The 20,829-nt window shown below is 35.4% G+C and overlaps 1 protein-coding gene across 1 annotated transcript; it reads left to right on the top strand.

The window, feature by feature from the left end:
* Nucleotides 1-16,827: 16,827 nt before the first annotated feature.
* LOC121265594 (transcription factor MYB1) lies at nucleotides 16,828-19,975 on the top strand. Its single transcript, XM_041169276.1, has 2 exons — nucleotides 16,828-17,315; nucleotides 18,665-19,975. The coding sequence occupies exons 1-2, from the start codon at nucleotides 16,991-16,993 to the stop codon at nucleotides 19,426-19,428; spliced, it is 1,089 nt and encodes a 362-aa protein (XP_041025210.1). The 5' UTR covers nucleotides 16,828-16,990; the 3' UTR covers nucleotides 19,429-19,975.
* Nucleotides 19,976-20,829: the final 854 nt, after the last annotated feature.

Raw genomic sequence — 20,829 nt, 5'->3', positions numbered from 1 at the left:
TATATATATTTTTAATATTCAGAGCTTTTGGATATAGAGACGGAAAACATTTAAGAAAAAATTATTAGCTGGACTGATATCGATAGGCCATATATATAAGGGTTTACTTCGAATTCCGTGGTGTATATTTATATACACACACATATGTATATATATTTATTGATCTTGACCAAATAAGAAAAAGTTCCGTTCGTGGTCACCTTAAATTTTGGCCAATGGCAATGTCGTTGAAGGAAGCTGCAACAGCTAGCCAGCCGATCATGATCACGATAATATAAATATATATACGCATGCGCACACAAACACAGCTGTTTATGTAAGAGAAACTTTGATTAAAATTTTTCACTCTCCTTAAATTAATACAGTATTATAAGAAAACTGTTTATTTGTTATTAGTTGTTTTTAATAAAAATGATTATTTTCTGTCAAAATGAATCTATTTTTATCAACAAATAATTTATCAGAAGTGTTTATTTTTCTTATAGTGATAAAGTTTGTGTGGCCCGGTGATATATAGCTAGGTTGGCGGATTACCGATTAATACCTAGAAAAAAACGCACGATCTCAAATCCACACACGGCAAAGACCTCCGGCTTCCCTCTAGATGATGCATGAGGATCGAGGAACTGATCTACTGCTCTTAACTAAAGATGTACGTGTTTATAATATCCTTGACTTCATAAGTAATTAAGAATTGATCTGAAGAAGATGACGACGACGATGATGATGTAGCTGCTGCACGCGCCTCATGATCTTAATTGGTCCCAATAATTAGTAATGGTTTTTCATTTGTTTACGGTCGTATTCATAATTTATATCAATTTATTTTAATTTATTTTATTATTATTTAATAATTTTAATTTATAAATCTTATTATTATTTATAATTTATTTTATTATTATTTATAATTTATTTGAACTCATCTCCAAACCTAAATAATCCTCAAATTCAACCAAAAGAAAAGTCCATTTATGTGAAACAATGGACATTATTAATTGTCGTAGCTTTATGTGCAGGTTTGCGCGTGCGTGAGATCACTGTTTACTTTTGTTTTTTTCTTGATCATGACCACCGCCCTTTAGAAGTTTCTAAGGCCGAGAGAGAGAGAGAGAGATTGCCTTTGGATATAAGCAATCGGTCGAAATTTCCTTCAAAATTCTTTTGAAATAGTGTAATAAGATAAAATATTGGCGAATTGGATCATTAACAAAGTTATGTAATTTGAGAACGAAAGAACGGTATTACCTTTCCACTTGATATATATATATATATATAGAGTTTTCGGATATGCAAATCCTGCATTTTTCATTTGAAAAAAAAATAGATAAATTTAAAATTCACATAAAAAATTATTTTTTTAATAGTGAGCCAAGCTATATTTTTTTTTTAAAATAAATATGCGAGACTTACATACTCCTTAATTGTATCTAACATAACATAACATTACTTATATATATATATATATATATCTATATGTATATGTATACAGTAGTGTAGATATGCATGATCATATACGCACATACATGCATGAACTTCTTTGTAGAAAGTTGAAAGTAATCTGAATTAACTTGATCTTATCTAAGAATGTAAAATTAATAATCTGTTCATGAGGAAGCATGAGTACTTATACTTTGATCGAGTTAGATGCTTCAAAGCTAAAAGAAGGATCATAAAACCCAATCAAGAGCCTGAGATTTTGAAAAGCATATTTACCCAAAGCCACAGAATTTTGAAATTTTCATCTTTATTAAAAATGTACAGCGAGAATTACAACTTGAAAAATGAAGAATAGTAATTATACCCTAAATTAATAGGCTCATTATGTATGCAGAATACATGCAAAAGGCTTCCTTAGCTTTTATGTTAGGACCTAATCAATTGGTCCCTTCATTTCTAAATGAGAAATTATTTCTACAAGTTTCAAATAGATAAATCTTGTGCAAGCCTCTATAAAAAAGTGGAATCCACCTTAAAAAATGTTAAAAAAACTATTTTTTATTAGTGAGACTTACTTTTTTACAAAAAATTTGCACAATATAAAGAACTTGCATTACGCTTTCTAAATGACAAAGACAAGAGTGAACTATTTAAGAGATTATAAGCTTCGTTTGATACTTAAACTCATCTCAACTCATCTTAACTCATCATTACAACTTTTTCAAATTTCAACACAAAATATAATAAGCAATTCAACTTTTTCAAATCCTAAAATAATAATAATAATAATATTAAAAAACATATTCTAACAATATTTTATTTTCTCAACTCAACTCAGTTCAACATCCAAACACAGCCTAAGTCTAAAGCATACTACTAGCGGGCCGCCTAGTGGTTACTGCTGGTGTGCCCACTAGTGTATTTAAAACTTTTTTTTTTCTTCTATTTTTTTTCAACTTTTTTTAACATCCTTAATCATTAAGAAAAAAATATATATAATTCTATTAATAGTCACTTTCTTAATTATTAAATAAAAAAATAAAAAAATAAAAATAATTAAAATAATCAAATGGTAATTTTGAACGGTAAGTTTGAAAGGCTTCACTGGCATTTTCCAAAGCCTAAATACTAGAACTGTCTTTATGTTGTTGGCCTCTTTATATCGTAATGGTAAGTTTCTGTGGGCTCAAAATAAAATGAAATGAAATGAAAGAAAAAAAAAAATGGATGATTTTATGGAGTGCCCAATGCCGTTAGGCGTTAAAGGGCCCATCACCCTCCGAAATTTTCGGGGGGAAAAGTTCTCAAAGGCCGAAAGGTTCTTATATGGCCCATGGAGCGAGAGTAAATTATCCAAATGAGGTGTAGGTTGGTGGGCTTCCATCATTAAGGAAAAGAAATAATTCTGTACTCAAGAATGGTATCTTTTACTGTGTATTGTTTAACTCATTTTCTAATCACTCCAATTGCAAAATACTTACTGTGGTTGGGCCCATGTCCCCCATTCGCAGCCCAAGTCTACTTACATCCGTACGATATTTCAATACCTTAAATGGCAACAAATTAAAAATACGTAAATCGCAATCCAAACATAGCTCTCAGAGAACACTTCGCTTGACAGCTCAGGATCTTGTTCCAAAGGCTTGGAAATTGAATATGATGTAGTTATTGTATAGATATATAAAACTTTGTATATTTTTCAAATCAACCTGAGTAATATGATTGATCTACTAAGCTGGGATTTACTAAAATTAATAGAAAATTTTTATTCTCAAACCGGTACATAGAGTACATCATCTACGTCATTTAAATGATAAGATTAATTTAGAAGATAAATTTTAAATTTTAAATCTTATCAATTAACTGACGTGCATGGTATACTCTACACATCAACTTGAGAATAGAATAACTCAAAATAATTACTCTCACTTTTTATTCAACCCAATTTGATTAGATTTTTTAAATGGTACAAAAATCCAATTTCAAAGTTGCATGTACTAGAAATTAGAGTTTGGATTAAATATTAAAATTCATCAAAGCAAGTATATATTTCTTTCAGTAAAGTTTGTGTACGATGACATCTATAAGGTATTAAAATTAGTGTCCAACAGCTAAAAATTACAATGCCTCTTTTCGATTAGGGTATATTTTTTTATTATAATTTTTATCCAAAATTCATTACTAAATACAAAATATAAGTCTTATAACATTGCTCGTTGTTCCGTACATGTTTTCAAAATAATAACAAAACAAAATATTATATTGAAAGTGATGCAGATTGTGTCCATTAATTTTTTTTTTTAATGACAAATTAAGATCATCTCTAAACTACTTTTATTGAGAAAAAGTCATAATAGTACAAATTTATTTGGAATTTATATTGTCCAGAGATCAGATCAGTCTCTAGAATTCTAAGAACAAATCTAAAATAAAAAAATGTGATATATATATATATATATAAATAATTATATTTGAAACTATTTACATCATACATCATTCATGTGCTATAATTTAATTTAAAAGATAAATTTTAAAATTTGAATGTTACGAATCAAATTATATCACGTTGACGGTGTGCGGTGTAAAGACTTTCAAATAACACTGCTCATATATACATATATATATATATATGTATATATAAAGTGAGTGTGATAATATTTATTATTGTCTATGATACTACTACTTAATAAATATTATGAAATGCAATTTTATATGCTTGTCTCTTTCCTTTTAAATTCTAGATGTGAAGTGTTATCTATATAAAATGATTATATAAAAGTAAATTTATATAGTGATGTGATTTCAGATGATCTGTTAGATCGATTTCATCTCATCTCATCATTATAATTTTTTTAAAATTTCACACAAAATATAATAAATAATTAAACTTTTTCAAATCTTAAAATAATAATAATATTAAAAAATAATATTCTAATAATATTTTTTTAATTTTTTAATTTTCATCTCAATTTATAGTCAACTCACTATCTAAACTACAACTTAGACACTATTTAGATGTTGAATTAAGTTGAGTTCTTTATGAATAATATTTTATAGGATCCTCCTAAAATGAGTTTAAATATATTTATAGAAAGTTGAAAAAGATAATGGATCCCGCACATAAAGAAGTATTGAATTGAAAAAAATTATGAATCTTATATATAAAAAAATTTAAAATTGAAATAAATTTAATAATTCAAAAATTAAGTATTAAAATATTAAACTTAAATTAAAATTAAACTGATATGAATTGAGTCAATTAGTCAAACTTCCATGTGATAGAATCTACCATCTTAAGATTTCTATTTGAAAAAAAAAAAAAAAAAAAAAAAAAAAACGTCGTGGATGAGAGCGCAGCAGTTTTCCCGCCACTCCAGGAAGTACAGACGGGTTCACGCGCTATGTAGATAATACATTTGAACACTGTACTGTCAATTTAGTAGAGAGCATTTCCTTCGACAAAACTGTCATCCCTGTCACGCTTTCATAAAGGACTTGAGGGCAGTTTCGTCATAATAAGCCATTACTGCTCTGTTTAGATTTCAAAATTACGTTAATAACCTTTTCTTCTTTTGGTTTTGCAAAATATTTATTAATTAATTTTCTTTTATCTAAGCTCCAAAAAAAACTTGTTCCTATCCAGGAAATGAGATTTAGTTCATCATTTCGCATGATTAACAATCAGTCAATACCCATTATTAAGTGCCAAATTAGGTTTTAACAAAGCGACTGTAATGGTTAACTATAATTAAATCTAGTTTAAATAACCAGTTTAGAGTGCAAATTGAATTTTGAAGTTCAAGCCCTTAGAAATCTCAACCTATTTATTAAAAAAAAAAAAAAATTATTCAAATACTGGTTCGCTGGAAATAGGAAATCTTTCAATTCTTTCTTCTTTCTTTTTTTCAACTGCAAGTGATTCAAATATCAGTATATCAAAAGGTGAAGCAGGGCTGGCCTCAAAGATATTCAAAGCTATATTCAAAGCTTCAATCAGGTCCATATTTGATTAAGAATTATATTCTTCAAGAGAAACAATTTAATGACTGATTTATTTATTTATTTATTTTTTTCGGGAAGGGGGGTCGAAACCAAGACTTCCATTTTAGAGGTTTGAGTATTTTGACTATTAGCATATAACATTTTGTCACTTAATCATTTATTCATTTACTCTAAATAGGCTTAGAATACCATGTAAGCCTAGGAGATTTTCATGAATTCCTTCATATATTCATTGGTGAGGTATGGTGTATTTATACACATACAAGAGAGAATCAAATCTGTTACAAAAGGCAGGGATATTGCTGACAATAAACAAAACCTAACTCTAGAGTATTCTGAACCTATTTACAGTAAATGAATAAATGATTAAGTGACGAAATGTTATAACGTATCAGAGTTGCTCGACTAGCAGTCTTGTGATCCATGGCCTCACTTCCTTCTCCTTTTGCTTCTATCATCTCTTCTTTCTCACACGTAGTCACCCTTAAACTTACTACTGAGAATTATTTATTATGGAATGTGCAAATATCAGCTTACCTTAGAGGCCAAGATCTCTATTGCTATGTGGATTTCACCTTATCCTGTCTAGCAAAATTTCTTCTTGCTGCTAATAATGAAATACCTAAAATCAGTCCAGATTATAACACTTGGATGAGAACAGATCAACTGGTTCTCAGTGTTCTATTCTCATCCCTTTCCAATTCTGTCATTGGTCACGTTTTATCAGGCTCTACATCTTGCTCTCTTTGGAATTCCATTTCCTCCATGTTTGCCTCTCATTCACAGGTAAAAGATTTTCATCTTCGTTTTCAGTTGACCAATCTATCTCGTGGTGAGCAGACCATCACTGAGTATTTTGGTAAGGTCAGGTCCATAGCCGATAGCCTTGCCTCCACAGGTAATCCTCTACCAGACAAAGAGCTAGTCATGTACCTACTCACTAGGTTAGGTCATCTCTATGAATCCTTCGTCACGTCTATGACCAACTGTTCTGACCCCATCTCCTCCCATGAGCTATACCAGATGCTTCTCATCCATGAGAGCAAACTTGCTCACACCTCTATACAAACTATAGAGCCCTCGACCAACTTTAGTTCTCATGGTTCTCCTGGAGGCTGATACCAGAGAGGTAGATCTTCCTCTAGAGGTTGACAGGGTAGAGGTTGAGGAAACTACTCGAGCCGTGGTGGTCATTACACACCCAACTTCTCTGGGAACACTCATCAAACACCTAGTGGTGCCTGGCCTGCCCCACTTGCCAAGTTTGTGAAAAACCAGGGCATGTTGCTCCAATGTAGGCAAAGGTTCAACCACTCATACCAAATGTAAGCTCCCCCTTACTTCTCAGCCAACTATACATCTAGTTCTCCCACCCAAACTTCCCCATCCAACCACCAAAACTACAACTCGGATACCACTTGGTACCCTGATTCTACCGCGACCCACCATATCACCAATGACCTCTCTAACCTCAATTTGTCTAGTGAGCATTACAATGGTACTGAAAGCATTCGCGTGGGTGATGGATCGTGTCTCCCGACTGAACACATCAGTGACTCTACTTTTCTATCTAACTCTTCCTCTTTTCTTTTACATAAATTGCTTCATGTTCCTCATATCTCCAAGAACCTTGTTTCTGTGCTTCAATTCTACAAAGATAATCTCTGTTTCTTTGAATTTTATGCAAACCATGTTTGTGTGAAGGACACTCGGACGAAGAGGTCCCTCCTCACCAGACCAACGCGTAACGACCTTTATGCTTTTCCTTCAATAAAAATGACCTCTGCTTCAGCTCATCAGGGAGAGAAAACCTCCATCTTGTAGTGGCATAGACGACTCGGGGATGCTTCCCTTGATCTCGTGTCTAAAATTCTGCACACTAAGTGCTTGCCCTCATCCCGCAAAGAAGATGATACATTTCAATGTTCAGCGTGCCCCCTTGCAAAAGCCCATAGGCTTCCGTATACCTTGAGCTTGGCCCAATATAAAAGGCCTTTAGAAATTGTTAGTGCGAACCTTTGGGCCCCATCTCCTGTAATCTCCAAAAATGGGTTCAAATATTATATATCCTTTGTGGACCACTTTACTCGTTTCACATGGATTTTTCTATAAAAATTAAAATATGATGTTATTCAAGTCTTCACGCAATTTTTACCTTACATTGAACGTCTTTTTAATTCAAAATTGCTTGTACTACAAATTGATGGTGGTGGTGAATTTACATCACTCAAATCATTTTGTTAAACACTTGGAATTACACATCATTTTTCATGCCCACATGCTCATCAAATAAATGGGCTTGTTGAACGCAAGCATCGATATATTGTTGAAACCGTTCTTTCACTCCTTGCCCATTCTTCTCTTCCAAAACATTTTTGAGTCGAGGCCTTTGAAACTGCAGTTTATTTAATTAACATGCTCCCTTCAAAACTTCTTAAAAATAAATCCCCTTATTTTTTGTTTCACCAAAAAGACCTTGATTACACTTTTTTAAAAGTTTTTCGTTTGCATGTTAGCCCAACTTGAGGCCCTATAACAAAAATAAATTAATGTTTCGGTCAACATCATGTGTTTTCTTGGGCTACAGTACCTCTCACAAAGGCTATAAATGTTTTGACCCAAGCTCTCACCGCATTTACATTTCACGAGACGTTACATTCCATGAGACATCCTTTCCTTACTTTCACCAGGAGTCCAATTTCTCAAGCCCACCTGCATTACCCAATACTTCCACACACACGACCCTTCCTTTATTGTCTCCATCCATTTTAGGCCCAGGTCCAAGTTCGGCCCCCATTTCACCCATGTCTCCCGATACTTCATCACTTTAACCTAACCCTAATTCTAACAATCAACCTTTGCCACTCCGAAATCCATCGATCATTCCATCTCTAGAAAGCTCCTCATCTTCTCCTTCTCTCCCTTCTACTTTTCCTTCCACTACATCGATGGTTCTTCGTCCTCTTGTTCCCCTGTAATAATTCGGAGTCAAACTAATTCTTCTAGCCCTCACATCTATCGGGATGGAACGATCCCTTACCCACGGCAGCGAAATTGTTTTCTTACTATTGCAGATGTCCCGGACGATCCCTTCAGTTTCTCAGTCGCGAGCAAGTTCCCAAAATGGCAAGCTACCATGGCCTATGAGCATCATGCCCTCGTCAGTAACAATACATGGAGTTTGGTACCCCATGATCCCTCTTTTAATATTCTAGAATGTAGATGGGTGTTTAAAACTAAGTGTCACTTAGACGGACCCTTCGAAAGAAGAAAAGCCCAATTGGTAGCCAAAGGCTACCATCAACAATCTAGCCTGGATTTTGCATGATACCTTCAGTCCTGTTGTGAAATCCACAACTATTCGTTTGATAATTTCACTTGTTGTTACGAATGAATGGCCTCTATACCAGCTAAATATTCAAAATGTTTTTTTACACTGTGATTTACATGACACATTTTACATGCAACAACCCCAAGGGTTCATTGATTCGAAAAATCTTAATTTTGTATGAAAACTACACAAGGCCATCTATGGCCTCAAATTGGCTCCACGAGCCTGGTTTGCACAGCTTAGTACCTAGCTGCTTAGTTATGGTTTTTCTCAAATTGATCCTTCTTTGTTTATACTGAATCATGGTGACTTGAAAATGTTTATGCTCATATATGTTGACGATATTGTGGTTACCTCATCAAAACCAAGTGCCATTGACTCTCTGATTAGTGCTTTGTCTCAAGTTTCCCTGTTAAAGATCTTGGCTGTTTATCCTACTTTCTTGAGCTTGAAGTTGATTATTCTAGTTCTAGACTATTTTTATCTCAAAGGAAATATATCAAGGATTTGTGACCTCATTGATGGCATCCTCAATTAAACTGTCTCAATATGACTCACACAGAGTTTAAAGACAGTACACTGTTTCGTAGTATTGTAAGAGGCTTACAATACTTATCTCTTACAAGACCTGACATAACCTTTGCAGTCAACAAGGTTTGTCAGTTTATGCACTGTCCTAAAGTCCCTCATTGGCCTGCTGTCAAGAGAATTCTTCGGCACCTTAAGGCCACTCTTAATTATGGTTTATTTTTTAAATTTCAATCTTGTGTCTCTGTTCAAGCCTACATGGATGCAGATTGGGTAGGGTGCCCTGATAACAGACGCTCCACAGGAGGCTTTGCTGTTTTTCTAGGCACTCATCTCATCTCTTGGAGCTTCAAGAAACAAAAGACTATAGCAAAATCCAGCACGGAAGGCAAATACAAGTCACTTTCATCCACTGCAGCCGAGCTTATATGGCTACAAACCATGCTGAAAGAGTTGGGGATCTCCTTGTCTATAGCTCCTACACTTTGGTGCGACAACTTAGAAGCTATGTACCTTACCGCCAATCCAGTTTACCATTCACAAACCAAGTATATAGACATCGACTATCACTTTGTCCGTGATAGAGTTCCTGCACAAACTCTAAGGTGTGGTTTGGATTCAAAGATAACTTCAGAACATCTCAACTCATCTCGTACGGTAAACTCTTCTCTAATTCAAACAGTGTATTGACGTTATCGAGTGTTTTTTTTATTTGTTTTCATATACGAAAAAATAGCTTACTGACCGTTGCTTTTTATTTTTCTAAGGACCCACGACTTCACCTAGCTCCCTTCACATGGGTGTAAAATATAAAATTATTTTATATATGATAGTCAAAATTATTATTTAACGATTTTGGAAACAATTTAAAAATCATTTTTAAAACAATTTCTATTAATCAATTTTTATTTGATATTTTACAAAAAAATTCTGTTAGAAAAAAATATTGTAATCCGGAAAATATTATTATAAAATATATTATAAAAATTAAAAATTGGGTAGGTAATTTATAAATTATTATTACTTAAGGAATAAATATATTTATAAATAAAACAAATTTATTAAAAATACTATGCAATAATTTGTGGGACCCACATCTATCTTATCTCCAAAAAGTTTAAACCATCTCAACTCACTCCCAATCCAAACACACAACATTTTCAAAAACCATCTCATCTCAACAATCTCACCACTATTCAACTCATCTCAACTCATCTTCGAATCCAACCAATTCCTGAAAGTTTCTTTTTGCAGCTCCAAGGAGCAACTGGCTGATATGTTTACTAAGCCATTAGTCTCTGATAAATTCTTTTCTTTTCGTTTGAGTCTCAATGTAGTTGACACCCCACTAGACTCGAGGGGGCATATTAGCACATAACATTTTATCACTTAATCATTTATTCATTTACTGTAAATAGGCACAGAATACTCTAGAGTTAGGTTTTGTTTATTGTCGGCAATACCCCTGCTTTTTGTAACAGATTTGATTATCCCTTGTATGTGTATAAATACACCATACCTCACCAATGAATATATGAAGGAATTCATGAAAATCTCTCAGGCTTACAATGCCATCATGCCATGTCTTTGGCGTAATGACTGATCTTATTACTGATAAATGGATGAATGCCTGGCTTCAAGAAAAGAAATTAGGCATGCATACAATTTTTAAGACTTCAATTGTCGCATTTGACGGTACAAATGAATTTTTATTTTTCTAAAAAAATAGTAAAAAGAAAAAAGGGAGAACGATAGTAAACAAGAGTGAAAGTAAGGGAAATTATACAAACTAACCCAAAACAATATATTTAGTTTTTGGATTAGACAAGTTAACTTGATACAATCCATATTAACATGTTTATTTCTCAATCAGTGTTAAAATAAATTATTGTATGACTCGATAGTACTCTTTTTTTTTATTAAATTGTCAATGTTAAAATGGGTCACTTCTTTAAGTTGGTCTAAAATTGTATTAAAACTTGTTAGTTCTAAGGATGTGGATGCCCTTGAAATTTGTCAAATAATATGCCTATTATCTTTGGCCTAGTAATAGGCATATGTTAAGTTAGAGTTTTGCTATACAACAACCATTATTTACCCCACACTCCACACTTGACAATTTTTTTTTTTTTACAATAAAGTGTGGAGTGTGGGATAGTGAATAGTGGCTGATGAGAAAAATTATTCGTTAAGTTATCAAATACCTTCATATTATAAGAGATTAACACTGCTATTGGTTTGAGAAAATTCTGAACTCAAATTGTATTGATGTACATAGCAAGTTTATATACAAGTCATTTGAACAATCTAACTATGGAAAGTAGTAACGTAAATCTATAGTATTTAAACTATTACAGAAAATTAAAGACATTACTACCAAATCAGAAACTAATCCTAGAATTATGCTTCCACAAATCTTTGCTGATTTTATTGTGTTTGTTGACTGTGGGCTGGCATTGAGTTGGCTGTAGGATCTTCTTTGATACGCCCCCACAAGAATGAGCTACCATCGGTAAGTCCGATCTTGGTTTTGAGTTGATCTGTTCTTTGACGCAAGAGAGGCTTTGTGAGTAAGTCTGCCAACTGATCATTGGTATGTACATGACGAACTTGAAGAGCATTTTTTTGAACCAAATCCCTGACAAAATGAAAGTCTATTTGAATATGCTTCATTCTTGAGTGTTGAACTAGATTAAAGCTAAGATGTGTGGCATCTAAATTGTCACAAAGCAGTAGGGGAGGCTAGTTGAGTGTGAAGTTCCTGAAAAAGAGAAAGTATCTATATAGACTTAGACGCTGCAGTGGCCAGCACTCTATATTCAGTTTTGGTGGATGACCTTGTAATTGCTCTTTGTTTCTTCGAACTCCATGAGATGGGATTTGTGCCAAGTAAAATGAGATATGCTGAGGTGGAGCTTCTATTATCCAAATTTTCTGCCCAATCGGCATAAGAGAAGCACGTGAGTGCTGGACTTATGTTTTTCCGAATGGTTATTCCATGAAAGATTGTGTTCTTCAAGTATCGAAGCAATCGTTTTGTGACTGTCCAATGAGTCATTATGGGACGATACATGAACTGAGATAACTTATTGACAACAAAGCTGATGTCAGGTCGAGTTAGAGATAGATACTGCAATGCTCCAATGACACGATGATACTCAGTAGAATCTACTACTGAAGCTCCATCATCCATTTTTAAGGCAGCCGAGGTTGATAATGGAGTCATAACATCCTTAGCTCCATCCATATTTGTTTTAGCCAAGAGATCACAAACATACTTATGATGTGTTAAGAACAACCCATGATTTGTAGGAATAACCTCAATGCCAAGGAAGAAATGCAATGGCCCCAAATCTTTGATTGAAAATTTTTGTCCAAGCTGAGTAATGATATTCGCCACAAAGTTTGAGTCATTTCTTGTGATGATTAAATCATCAACATACACCAAGTAGTAGACAATTAGTGAACCAGCACAATATACAAACAAGGAAGAGTCAGATTTAGTGTTCAAAAATCCAAACTCAACCAGTGCTTGTTTAAGAGTAGAATACCAAGCACGGGGTGCTTGTTTGAGACCATATATAGCCTTGGGAAGACAGCAAACATGGTCTGGTTTTTTCGGGTCCCGAAAGCCCGGTGGCTGCTTCATGTAGACTTTTTCTATAAGATATCCATGCAAAAATGCATTATTGACATCAAGTTGTCGCAGTGACCAACCCTTCATTACAACAATGGACAACATAGTATGAATTGTAACGGGTTTCACTACGGGACTAAAAGTCTCTTTATAGTCTAGACCGGGTCGTTAATTGAAACCCTTTGCGACTAATCACGCTTTATACCGTTCAATGGAACTATCATCCTACCTTTTGATCCAAAAGACCCATTTACATCCAATGATGTTGCATCCTTTTGGAGGAATTTCTAACTGCCATGTATCATGGCGCATGAGAGCGGTTAGCTCAGAGGACATTGCTTCTCGCCACTGAAAATTAGATAGGGCCTCACCTACTGTGTTTGGTTCCAAGGATGGTTGGATCGGATGCCTAGTGACCAAAACCGATCTTTTAGGTCTATAAATGTTATTCATAGAGCGAGTCACCATATTATAGGTTTGGGTCACAGTGGGAATAACGGGATCAGAGGGTGGTGAAGTATGTGTGAGGGAAATGTCATGCAAGTCAGATAAAGAGGAGTGCAGAAGACATACCTGGTGAGGAATCGTTGGAGAATAAGACTCCATCAGAGGCCCCGAAGAATGATGAGTACCCGATTCTTGAGGAACAGCTTGCGACAGGGACTGAGGCGTATTTGTCGGCAGAGAGAGCATCACGGAAGGGTCAATTTCAGCAGGGGATGGAGTAGCGTTGGTGATCTCATTGATTTTAGGGCACAATTCGGCAAATGAGAAATTGCCTTCATCAAAGAGGACATGTCTTAAGTGATAGAGATGATGGGTTGTGGGCTTTAAGCATAAGTAAGCATTTTGAGAGAGGGAATAGCCCACAAAGATACACGGCTTGGCTTTAGGCTCAAGCTTGTGTTTGTTATATGGCCGGGTCAATGGATAGTAAAGACAACTGAATTGTTTGAGTTTTAAATTGTTTGGAGTCTGATTAAAAAGCTTCTCAAACGGGGTTCGATTTTGCAAAGTTACAGTTGGCATTCTATTGATTAGATATGCAGTTGTTTGAAATGTATAAGGCCAATATGAACGGGGTAAATTTGCATCTGTGAGAAGCGTGAGCCTAGTTTCAACAAGATGGCGATGTCGTCTTTTAGACATGCCATTTTGTTGGGGATTGTGAGGAGCGGTTGTGTAGTGACCAATGCCATGAACCGAAAAATAGGATTTGAGAGCAATGTATTCACCTCCATTGTTAGAGTATATACTCTTGATTCGGGTGTTAAATCTATTTTCCACAAGATGTCGGAATTGAGGAAAAATAGTTTGAACACTTGATTTGTTAGACATTAGATAGAGGCAGATGTATTTAGTGTAATGGTCAATAAAAATTAGATAATATTTTGAACCATCAAGACCAATGTCATGTGAGGGACCCCAAACATCTGTATAAATTAACTCAAGTGGTGCTTGACTAGTTAAATCATGAGAATGAAAATATTGACAATGAGCCTTATTTTGGGATCACGCATTGCATAAAACGTGTTTGGTGAAATGATGAACAGAGATCAATTTTTTTTTTTTTTATTATTGTTGGAACACATAAAGTATCTTTGAGATGAAAGACACGATTATACGATTTAAAAGATAATGAATCAACATGAGATACAGGCAAACCTGATCCATCTCCAATTACCCATTCATCAGAACCATCATATTCTGAATGAATTGAAAGTTTGGAAAGATCAGTTGTCATGTTGTGGGATGCAGCTGAATCAATGAGTCATTTTTTATCTCTAGTATTGGAAGACGCTGCACAGTTAGCAGTGACTGCAGTGGATCCAAGTTTGGAACAGGTTTTGGCCATATGGCCCACTTGGTCACATAGTTGGCACTTGGGCTTGAATTTTCTGGGACCCGAATTTGAAGCCCACTTTTTCTTGTTGTCTCGGCCTTTGTTGGTGGAGGATGAACTATGCTGACTTTCATGGTTGCTGGTTCCTCCATGCCGATAGGAATAATTTGCAGTTGCAACTAACTGCTGTGCAGAGCTGGTTTCCAGTCACCGAAGATAATTTTCATGACCAACAAGAAGGTCATGAAGTTCTTCAAAGTTCAGTGAGGATTCTCGAGCATGAATTGGTGTGACGATCTCACGGAACTCAAGACCTAGTCCATTTAAAATGTAGAGAGTCAAATCATAATCCGAAATGGGATGATCGATAATCTTAAGCTCGTCTGCAATTATCTTGACTGCATGGAGAAATTTGGTGACTGAACGGCTACCACGAGTGTGCAATGTGAGATTCTCCTTGAGTTGCATTGCACGGGTTCTAGATTTTCCCGCATAGAGACGGGTGAGTGCTGTCCAAGCGTTATGTGAGGTTTTGCAGGATGCAAGAATGAGAGTAATGGTAGTGGAGGTGGACGCAAGGATGGCATGAAGAATGAGTTTATCTTGGCGAATCCAGTGGGAATTCACTTCGTTGGAGGTTGCGGAATTTTCTGCATCTATGGCAGGGCATGGAAGCTTGCCGGTAATAAAATCGATTATATCGTAGCCAATTAACAGTGCTTCGAATTGGGCTCTCCATTAAGGGAAGGTAGCGGGAGTGAGTTTTTCGTTGATTGTAGTGGAAGCGTTGATGGTAATAATCTGGTTGGCAGAGGAGGACCCGGGGATTGTAGTCATTTTAGAAGGAAACTAAATCTCGTTAGAGACCGGCTCTATTGATACCATATAAGAGATTAACACTGCTATTGGTTTGAGAAAATTCTGAACTCAAATTGTATTGATGTACATAGCAAGTTTATATACAAGTCATTTGAACAATCTATCAAATTGTATTGATGTACATAGCAAGTTTATATACAAGTCATTTGAACAATCTAACTATGGAAAGCAGTAACGTAAATCTATAGTATTTAAACTATTACATAAAATTAAGGACATTACTATCAAATCAGAAACTGATCCTAGAATTATACTTCCACAAATCTTTATTGATTTTATTGTATCTGTTGATTGTGGGCTGGCATTGAGTTGACTGTAGGATCTTTCTTGACACATATAGATTAGCATATATAGGAGAGTTGCTCTTTTTACCCAAATCATGTACGACTTAAATCATTTGCATTTTTCAATTTATAACCTCAGTTAAGATTGGACTATGCTGTCACTTTTTTGTTTATATTAATGGTCAAACCTCAATTGAGGGTTTGCATAATAATAAATATATATATATATATATATATATATATGTTGTGATATATTTATAGGTGAAAAGTGTAATTCCCGCTATGGTTAATTGTTAAAATAATGAAGGTTAAGGGATTATATGAAGTTTCAAAAAAAAAAAATAATAATAAGAATGGTCTCAGAAAATAATGAAGGCATTTTATTTGAAGTATTTCAAAACTGTCAAAATGGTTCCTAAATTATAATTGGGTTTTAGATATAAATAATATTATATATAGTCATAGATTATGAAAGTATCACGTACTCATTTTAAAAAAGAGTGGAATCTACTTCATGATTACAATTAATATAATTTCTCTTTGGATATTTATCATTCGGGTTTTAAAATTTAAAATTTAATTGAATCTATATTTATTAGATTCTATTGTTTAGAATCTAGATAGATATGATTTGTTTTTTTTTAGGCTATTGCTCAGATCATGTTTGATGGCTTTGGATAAGGAGAAAAATTCTGCTTATTATCTTCTACGTAACACATTAATATATAATTTATTATTTTTATCATTCAATTTAAAAACACACATATTTAATGCGTAAATATCTGTTTATATGAAGTTCGATTAGAAATCCGGAAAAGGTCAAATGAGTAATTCGACGAAGGACGCGCAAGTCAATTAAGGAAAAGCGCCGGGTTAAGGAAAACTGACAACAGGAAAATCCCGAAAACACTAGACCTATAAATCTATTCAGCTGTCGTTCTTGGAACACACTTAACACTAGCAGTTAATTCCGGTAGGTACTATTGTCCAACAAAAACACCTTCTTTAGAGAGAGAGAGAGAGAGAGAGAGAGCGAGAGAGGCAGAGAGATGGAAGTGGAGGAAGTAGCAGTCGCCGACGCTGGAAAAATGGAAGCTTCTGAAGCCAAAGAGGGCTGCGTAGACGCCGGGAGCGGCGACGAGGAGGTGGTTGTGGCCGTTGACGGGGGCGGGAGCCGAGGCCGAGGGGGCAGAGATAGGGTTAAGGGACCTTGGTCCCCCGAGGAGGACGCGATTCTGAGTCGGCTGGTCAGCAAGTTCGGGGCGAGGAATTGGAGCCTTATCGCCCGCGGAATCTCCGGGAGATCCGGTAAGTCTTGCCGGCTTCGGTGGTGTAATCAGCTAGACCCGGCCGTAAAGCGCAAGCCCTTTACTGGTACAGTGCCCATTTTTCTTGATCTAAACCCCTCATTCTCCTTTCTTCTTCATTTTTAGTTTCTTGTTTTGAATAATTTACGAATGTAGTTTTATTTTTCGGTTATTTCGATATTTTTAGGAATTTTGAATCGTGTTAAACACCAATTTCAACACTTGCTGGGTCTGCAAACATTAGGCTATGCCTTGGTTCAAAAAGCTATCAATTTTTGCAACCAATTGGGGTTTTTTATGCTTAATTTGTACCCAAAAATATTGAACATTTGATTACGTAAGTTATGTTTTCTTTTGGAGAAGATGATGGAGTGGTTGTTAAAATGTTGAGTTAATAGGGGAAACCACATATCCCTTTAACAATGGAAAGGAATGAGAAATGTAGCACTCGATCTCTGGGGTAATATTCTTTCTTTACACAAGATCATCCTGGATTTAGTGCTTACCAGATTAGAGTTTCGATGTTGGAAAATATACATTTAAGACATTATGTCTTTTGAATAGTTATTGTACATGATTTTTCTATATTCCTGTAAATTGTGTGGACTGTAGTCTGCATCACCCAAAATCTTCTTGGTCCTGAATGGTTCAAAACATATAATATGCTGATCCTTCTGGAGGAGTTACGTCTGTATCATGATATAGTGCAACTTTTGAGGTTAGATTAAAAACTTTAAGAAAGTGTTGGAAGTGTCCAGGCTAGACTTTGCCGTCTGTTGAGTCACTTCTTGTCCCCCGGCTCAATCTTCTTAAATAGCCGGTATGTGTGTACACGGCATTCTACATTTGATAATCGATCACAGTTAATATTTGAGATGTTTGTTCAATTTATCATTCTGTACAATTGAGTTTTATAAGCTCATTGCATCTGGAAGCGATTGACTATAATGTCCTGTTGATAGATCGTTATTGGTTGAGATACCATATCTGGTGTGTTTCCTCTATCTTGTTTTGACCCAAATTTTGCTATCGGCATGGAATTTCACTTATATGCTACCGATGAGTTCCCTGACCTGAAGCAATTCTGATAACTGCATAGACTCATGTTCATCATCTTGATATGCATGTTCACATACAAATGGTTATCAGCATTTTCATGCTTTCTAAAAAGATGGGAAACATGCATTACATTGATGTTTGATGGCAATTAAAGCTCAATCAGATTGTCATGTTACTCTTGTATAATGAGCATGCACCTTACAATAATGGCCAAAATGTAGTTGTTTGTATTTGTAGTCATGTATATATGACTTATATGTAAATACAATCCTTTTCGGCCTATCATTTAATAAATTTTGAATCAATGTCTTTCATTCTTCTTGAAGAACAAGGCCTGACAAATCAAAGTTGTCACAGATGAGGAGGATCGGATTATAGTTGCAGCACATGCAATTCATGGAAACAAATGGGCAGCAATTGCAAGGCTTTTACTAGGAAGAACTGATAATGCTATTAAGAATCACTGGAATTCTACACTAAGGCGGCGGTGCATGGAGTTTGAAAAGATCAAATTAGAATCTGGGAGTATGGCTGAAGATGTTAGCATAGACAAAACCAAGGCATCGTCTGAAGAAACCCTGTCGTGTGGGGATGTCAATTCATTAAAATCTTTCGAAGGAAGGGATACCAGCTCTCTGGAGAATATGGATGATCGGAATGAAGACAAGTTACCAATAGAGGGTCATTTTAGTCATGAAGCCAAAGACCATCCCACTCTTTTCCGGCCTGTGGCACGCCTTAGTGCCTTTAGTGTATATAACCCTTCAGATGGCCTAGATCTTGCATCATCTTTCTCAAGGCCAGTTCCAGTGCAAGGACCTCTGATTCAAGCATTAAAACCAGATGTTGACATTTGCAAATTGTTTGGAGAAGTTTATGGTGAGCGGTCGGTGCCTCATAATTGTGGCCATGGTTGCTGTGGGACTCAAAGTGAAAGAATTACTCCTAGTTCTTTGCTGGGACCAGAATTTGTTGAATTCTCGGAGCCTCCATCCTTTCCCAGTTTTGAATTGGCTGCAATAGCCACGGATATAAGTAACCTTGCTTGGCTTAAGAGTGGCTTAGAGAATAGTAGTGTCAGAGCAATGGGTGATGCAGCTGGCAGAATAACATCTCATTGAGAGTAGTAGAGCAAGTGGACATTTTTGTCTTGATGAGCGAAAAAAACCGGTTAATGGGCATGAAGACCAATGTGCTACCAAAATAGTAATAGTCTGGTAATAAACAATTTTATTTTTATGATTTAAAGTTGAGGGGATAGGATTGAGTTCGATATTGTTCTCCATGTTAAAATGTGAATCTGCAGGGTAACAGAAGAAAAATTGTCTACTCTATAAACACTCCTGCTTTGCGATTGGTTGTGTATGTGATGATCCATTTAAATAGTCCCCTCAGAAGATGAACTAAGGCAACATTGCAATTCATGGATATAGGAAAGATAAATCAATTACAGATCAAACAAGGACCCTTCAACTGGCTTGGGCACCCGAATGATTCTTCTAATCTGATGCTGGGATGGTGGTTAGTTTCCTGATGTGTTACTGAAGGAAACTCTTATCTTGTACAAAGTATGAAGCATTTCTTTATGGTTAGATTAGTTGATGCTGCAAATGAACGTTTCATAAGTTCTGGTTTATAAATGAGACGTGGTATTTCGATTGCTCGTTAGTTGGAATGCGAAGGTATGGTAATCTACAGTGTATTAGTAGGTGGGGGTAGAGCACTTGCACGAGTCTTTTCTTATAATCCTGCTTTTTTTGTTTTGGGAAGTGTCACCCTGCATGGAAGAGGTCGGGTTGCAGGGACCAGATCTACCTCACAGGGAAGATATAATATGGCTGTGGAGTGGCTGTGAGCCACCCCATAACCAGATCTGCTGCTTGCGGGGTTGCCCTCCATTTATTTTCGTCTTAGGGTGGTCCACAACCACCCCTGCCACCAATTGGAGAGGGGACGCCCCACCCCCATTTTACCCCTCTCAGGGTGGCTGAGGGGTCCTCTCTCCATCAACTTTTCATCCTTCAGAGTTCCTCAGCTGGAGGTCTGAGCAGTATCTTTCCTTCTTCATGCCACATTCTATGGACTTTGTAATTCATATGCAGGCACACTTCTACGTGCCTGCATGTATTCTTTCACAACGTGCATAGAGTGCACATCGTAAGAAGATTTAGAAAAGTTGTAGAGCTCTTTTAGAGTGCATAGAGCTCTTTTAGAAATTCGTTTATGGGTCTCGTCCTCTCTTCAGACAATCACCTGGCAAAAAGATGCCTCGGAAACTTTGTGACTAAGGGATGTTTAAATTCATCCCAATTCATCTTATCTTATTTAATTATTATAATTTTTACAAATTTTAATATAAAATATAATAAACAATTTAAATTTAAATTTAAAAATAATAATAATATTAAAAAATAATATTTTATTTAATTTTTAACTATCATTTCATTTCAATTCTGTAACTCCCGCGCTAGTCGGGAGAAAAGCTCCTAACAGGATAGCAAAATATTCGAAAGTTTTTGAAA

Source organism: Juglans microcarpa x Juglans regia, chromosome 5D (genome assembly GCF_004785595.1).
Source record: "Juglans microcarpa x Juglans regia isolate MS1-56 chromosome 5D, Jm3101_v1.0, whole genome shotgun sequence".
Classification (NCBI taxonomy): domain Eukaryota; kingdom Viridiplantae; phylum Streptophyta; class Magnoliopsida; order Fagales; family Juglandaceae; genus Juglans; species Juglans microcarpa x Juglans regia.
This window is presented reverse-complemented; position numbering and strand designations above follow the sequence as displayed.

Excerpts from the sequence above, each read along its gene's own strand:
- LOC121265594 (XM_041169276.1), top strand. The coding sequence starts at position 16,991 with ATGGAAGTGGAGGAAGTAGCAGTCGCCGACGCTGGAAAAATGGAAGCT. Across the intron at positions 17,316-18,664 it reads AAAGCGCAAGCCCTTTACTG|ATGAGGAGGATCGGATTATA; the intron begins GTACAGTGCCCA and ends AAGTTGTCACAG.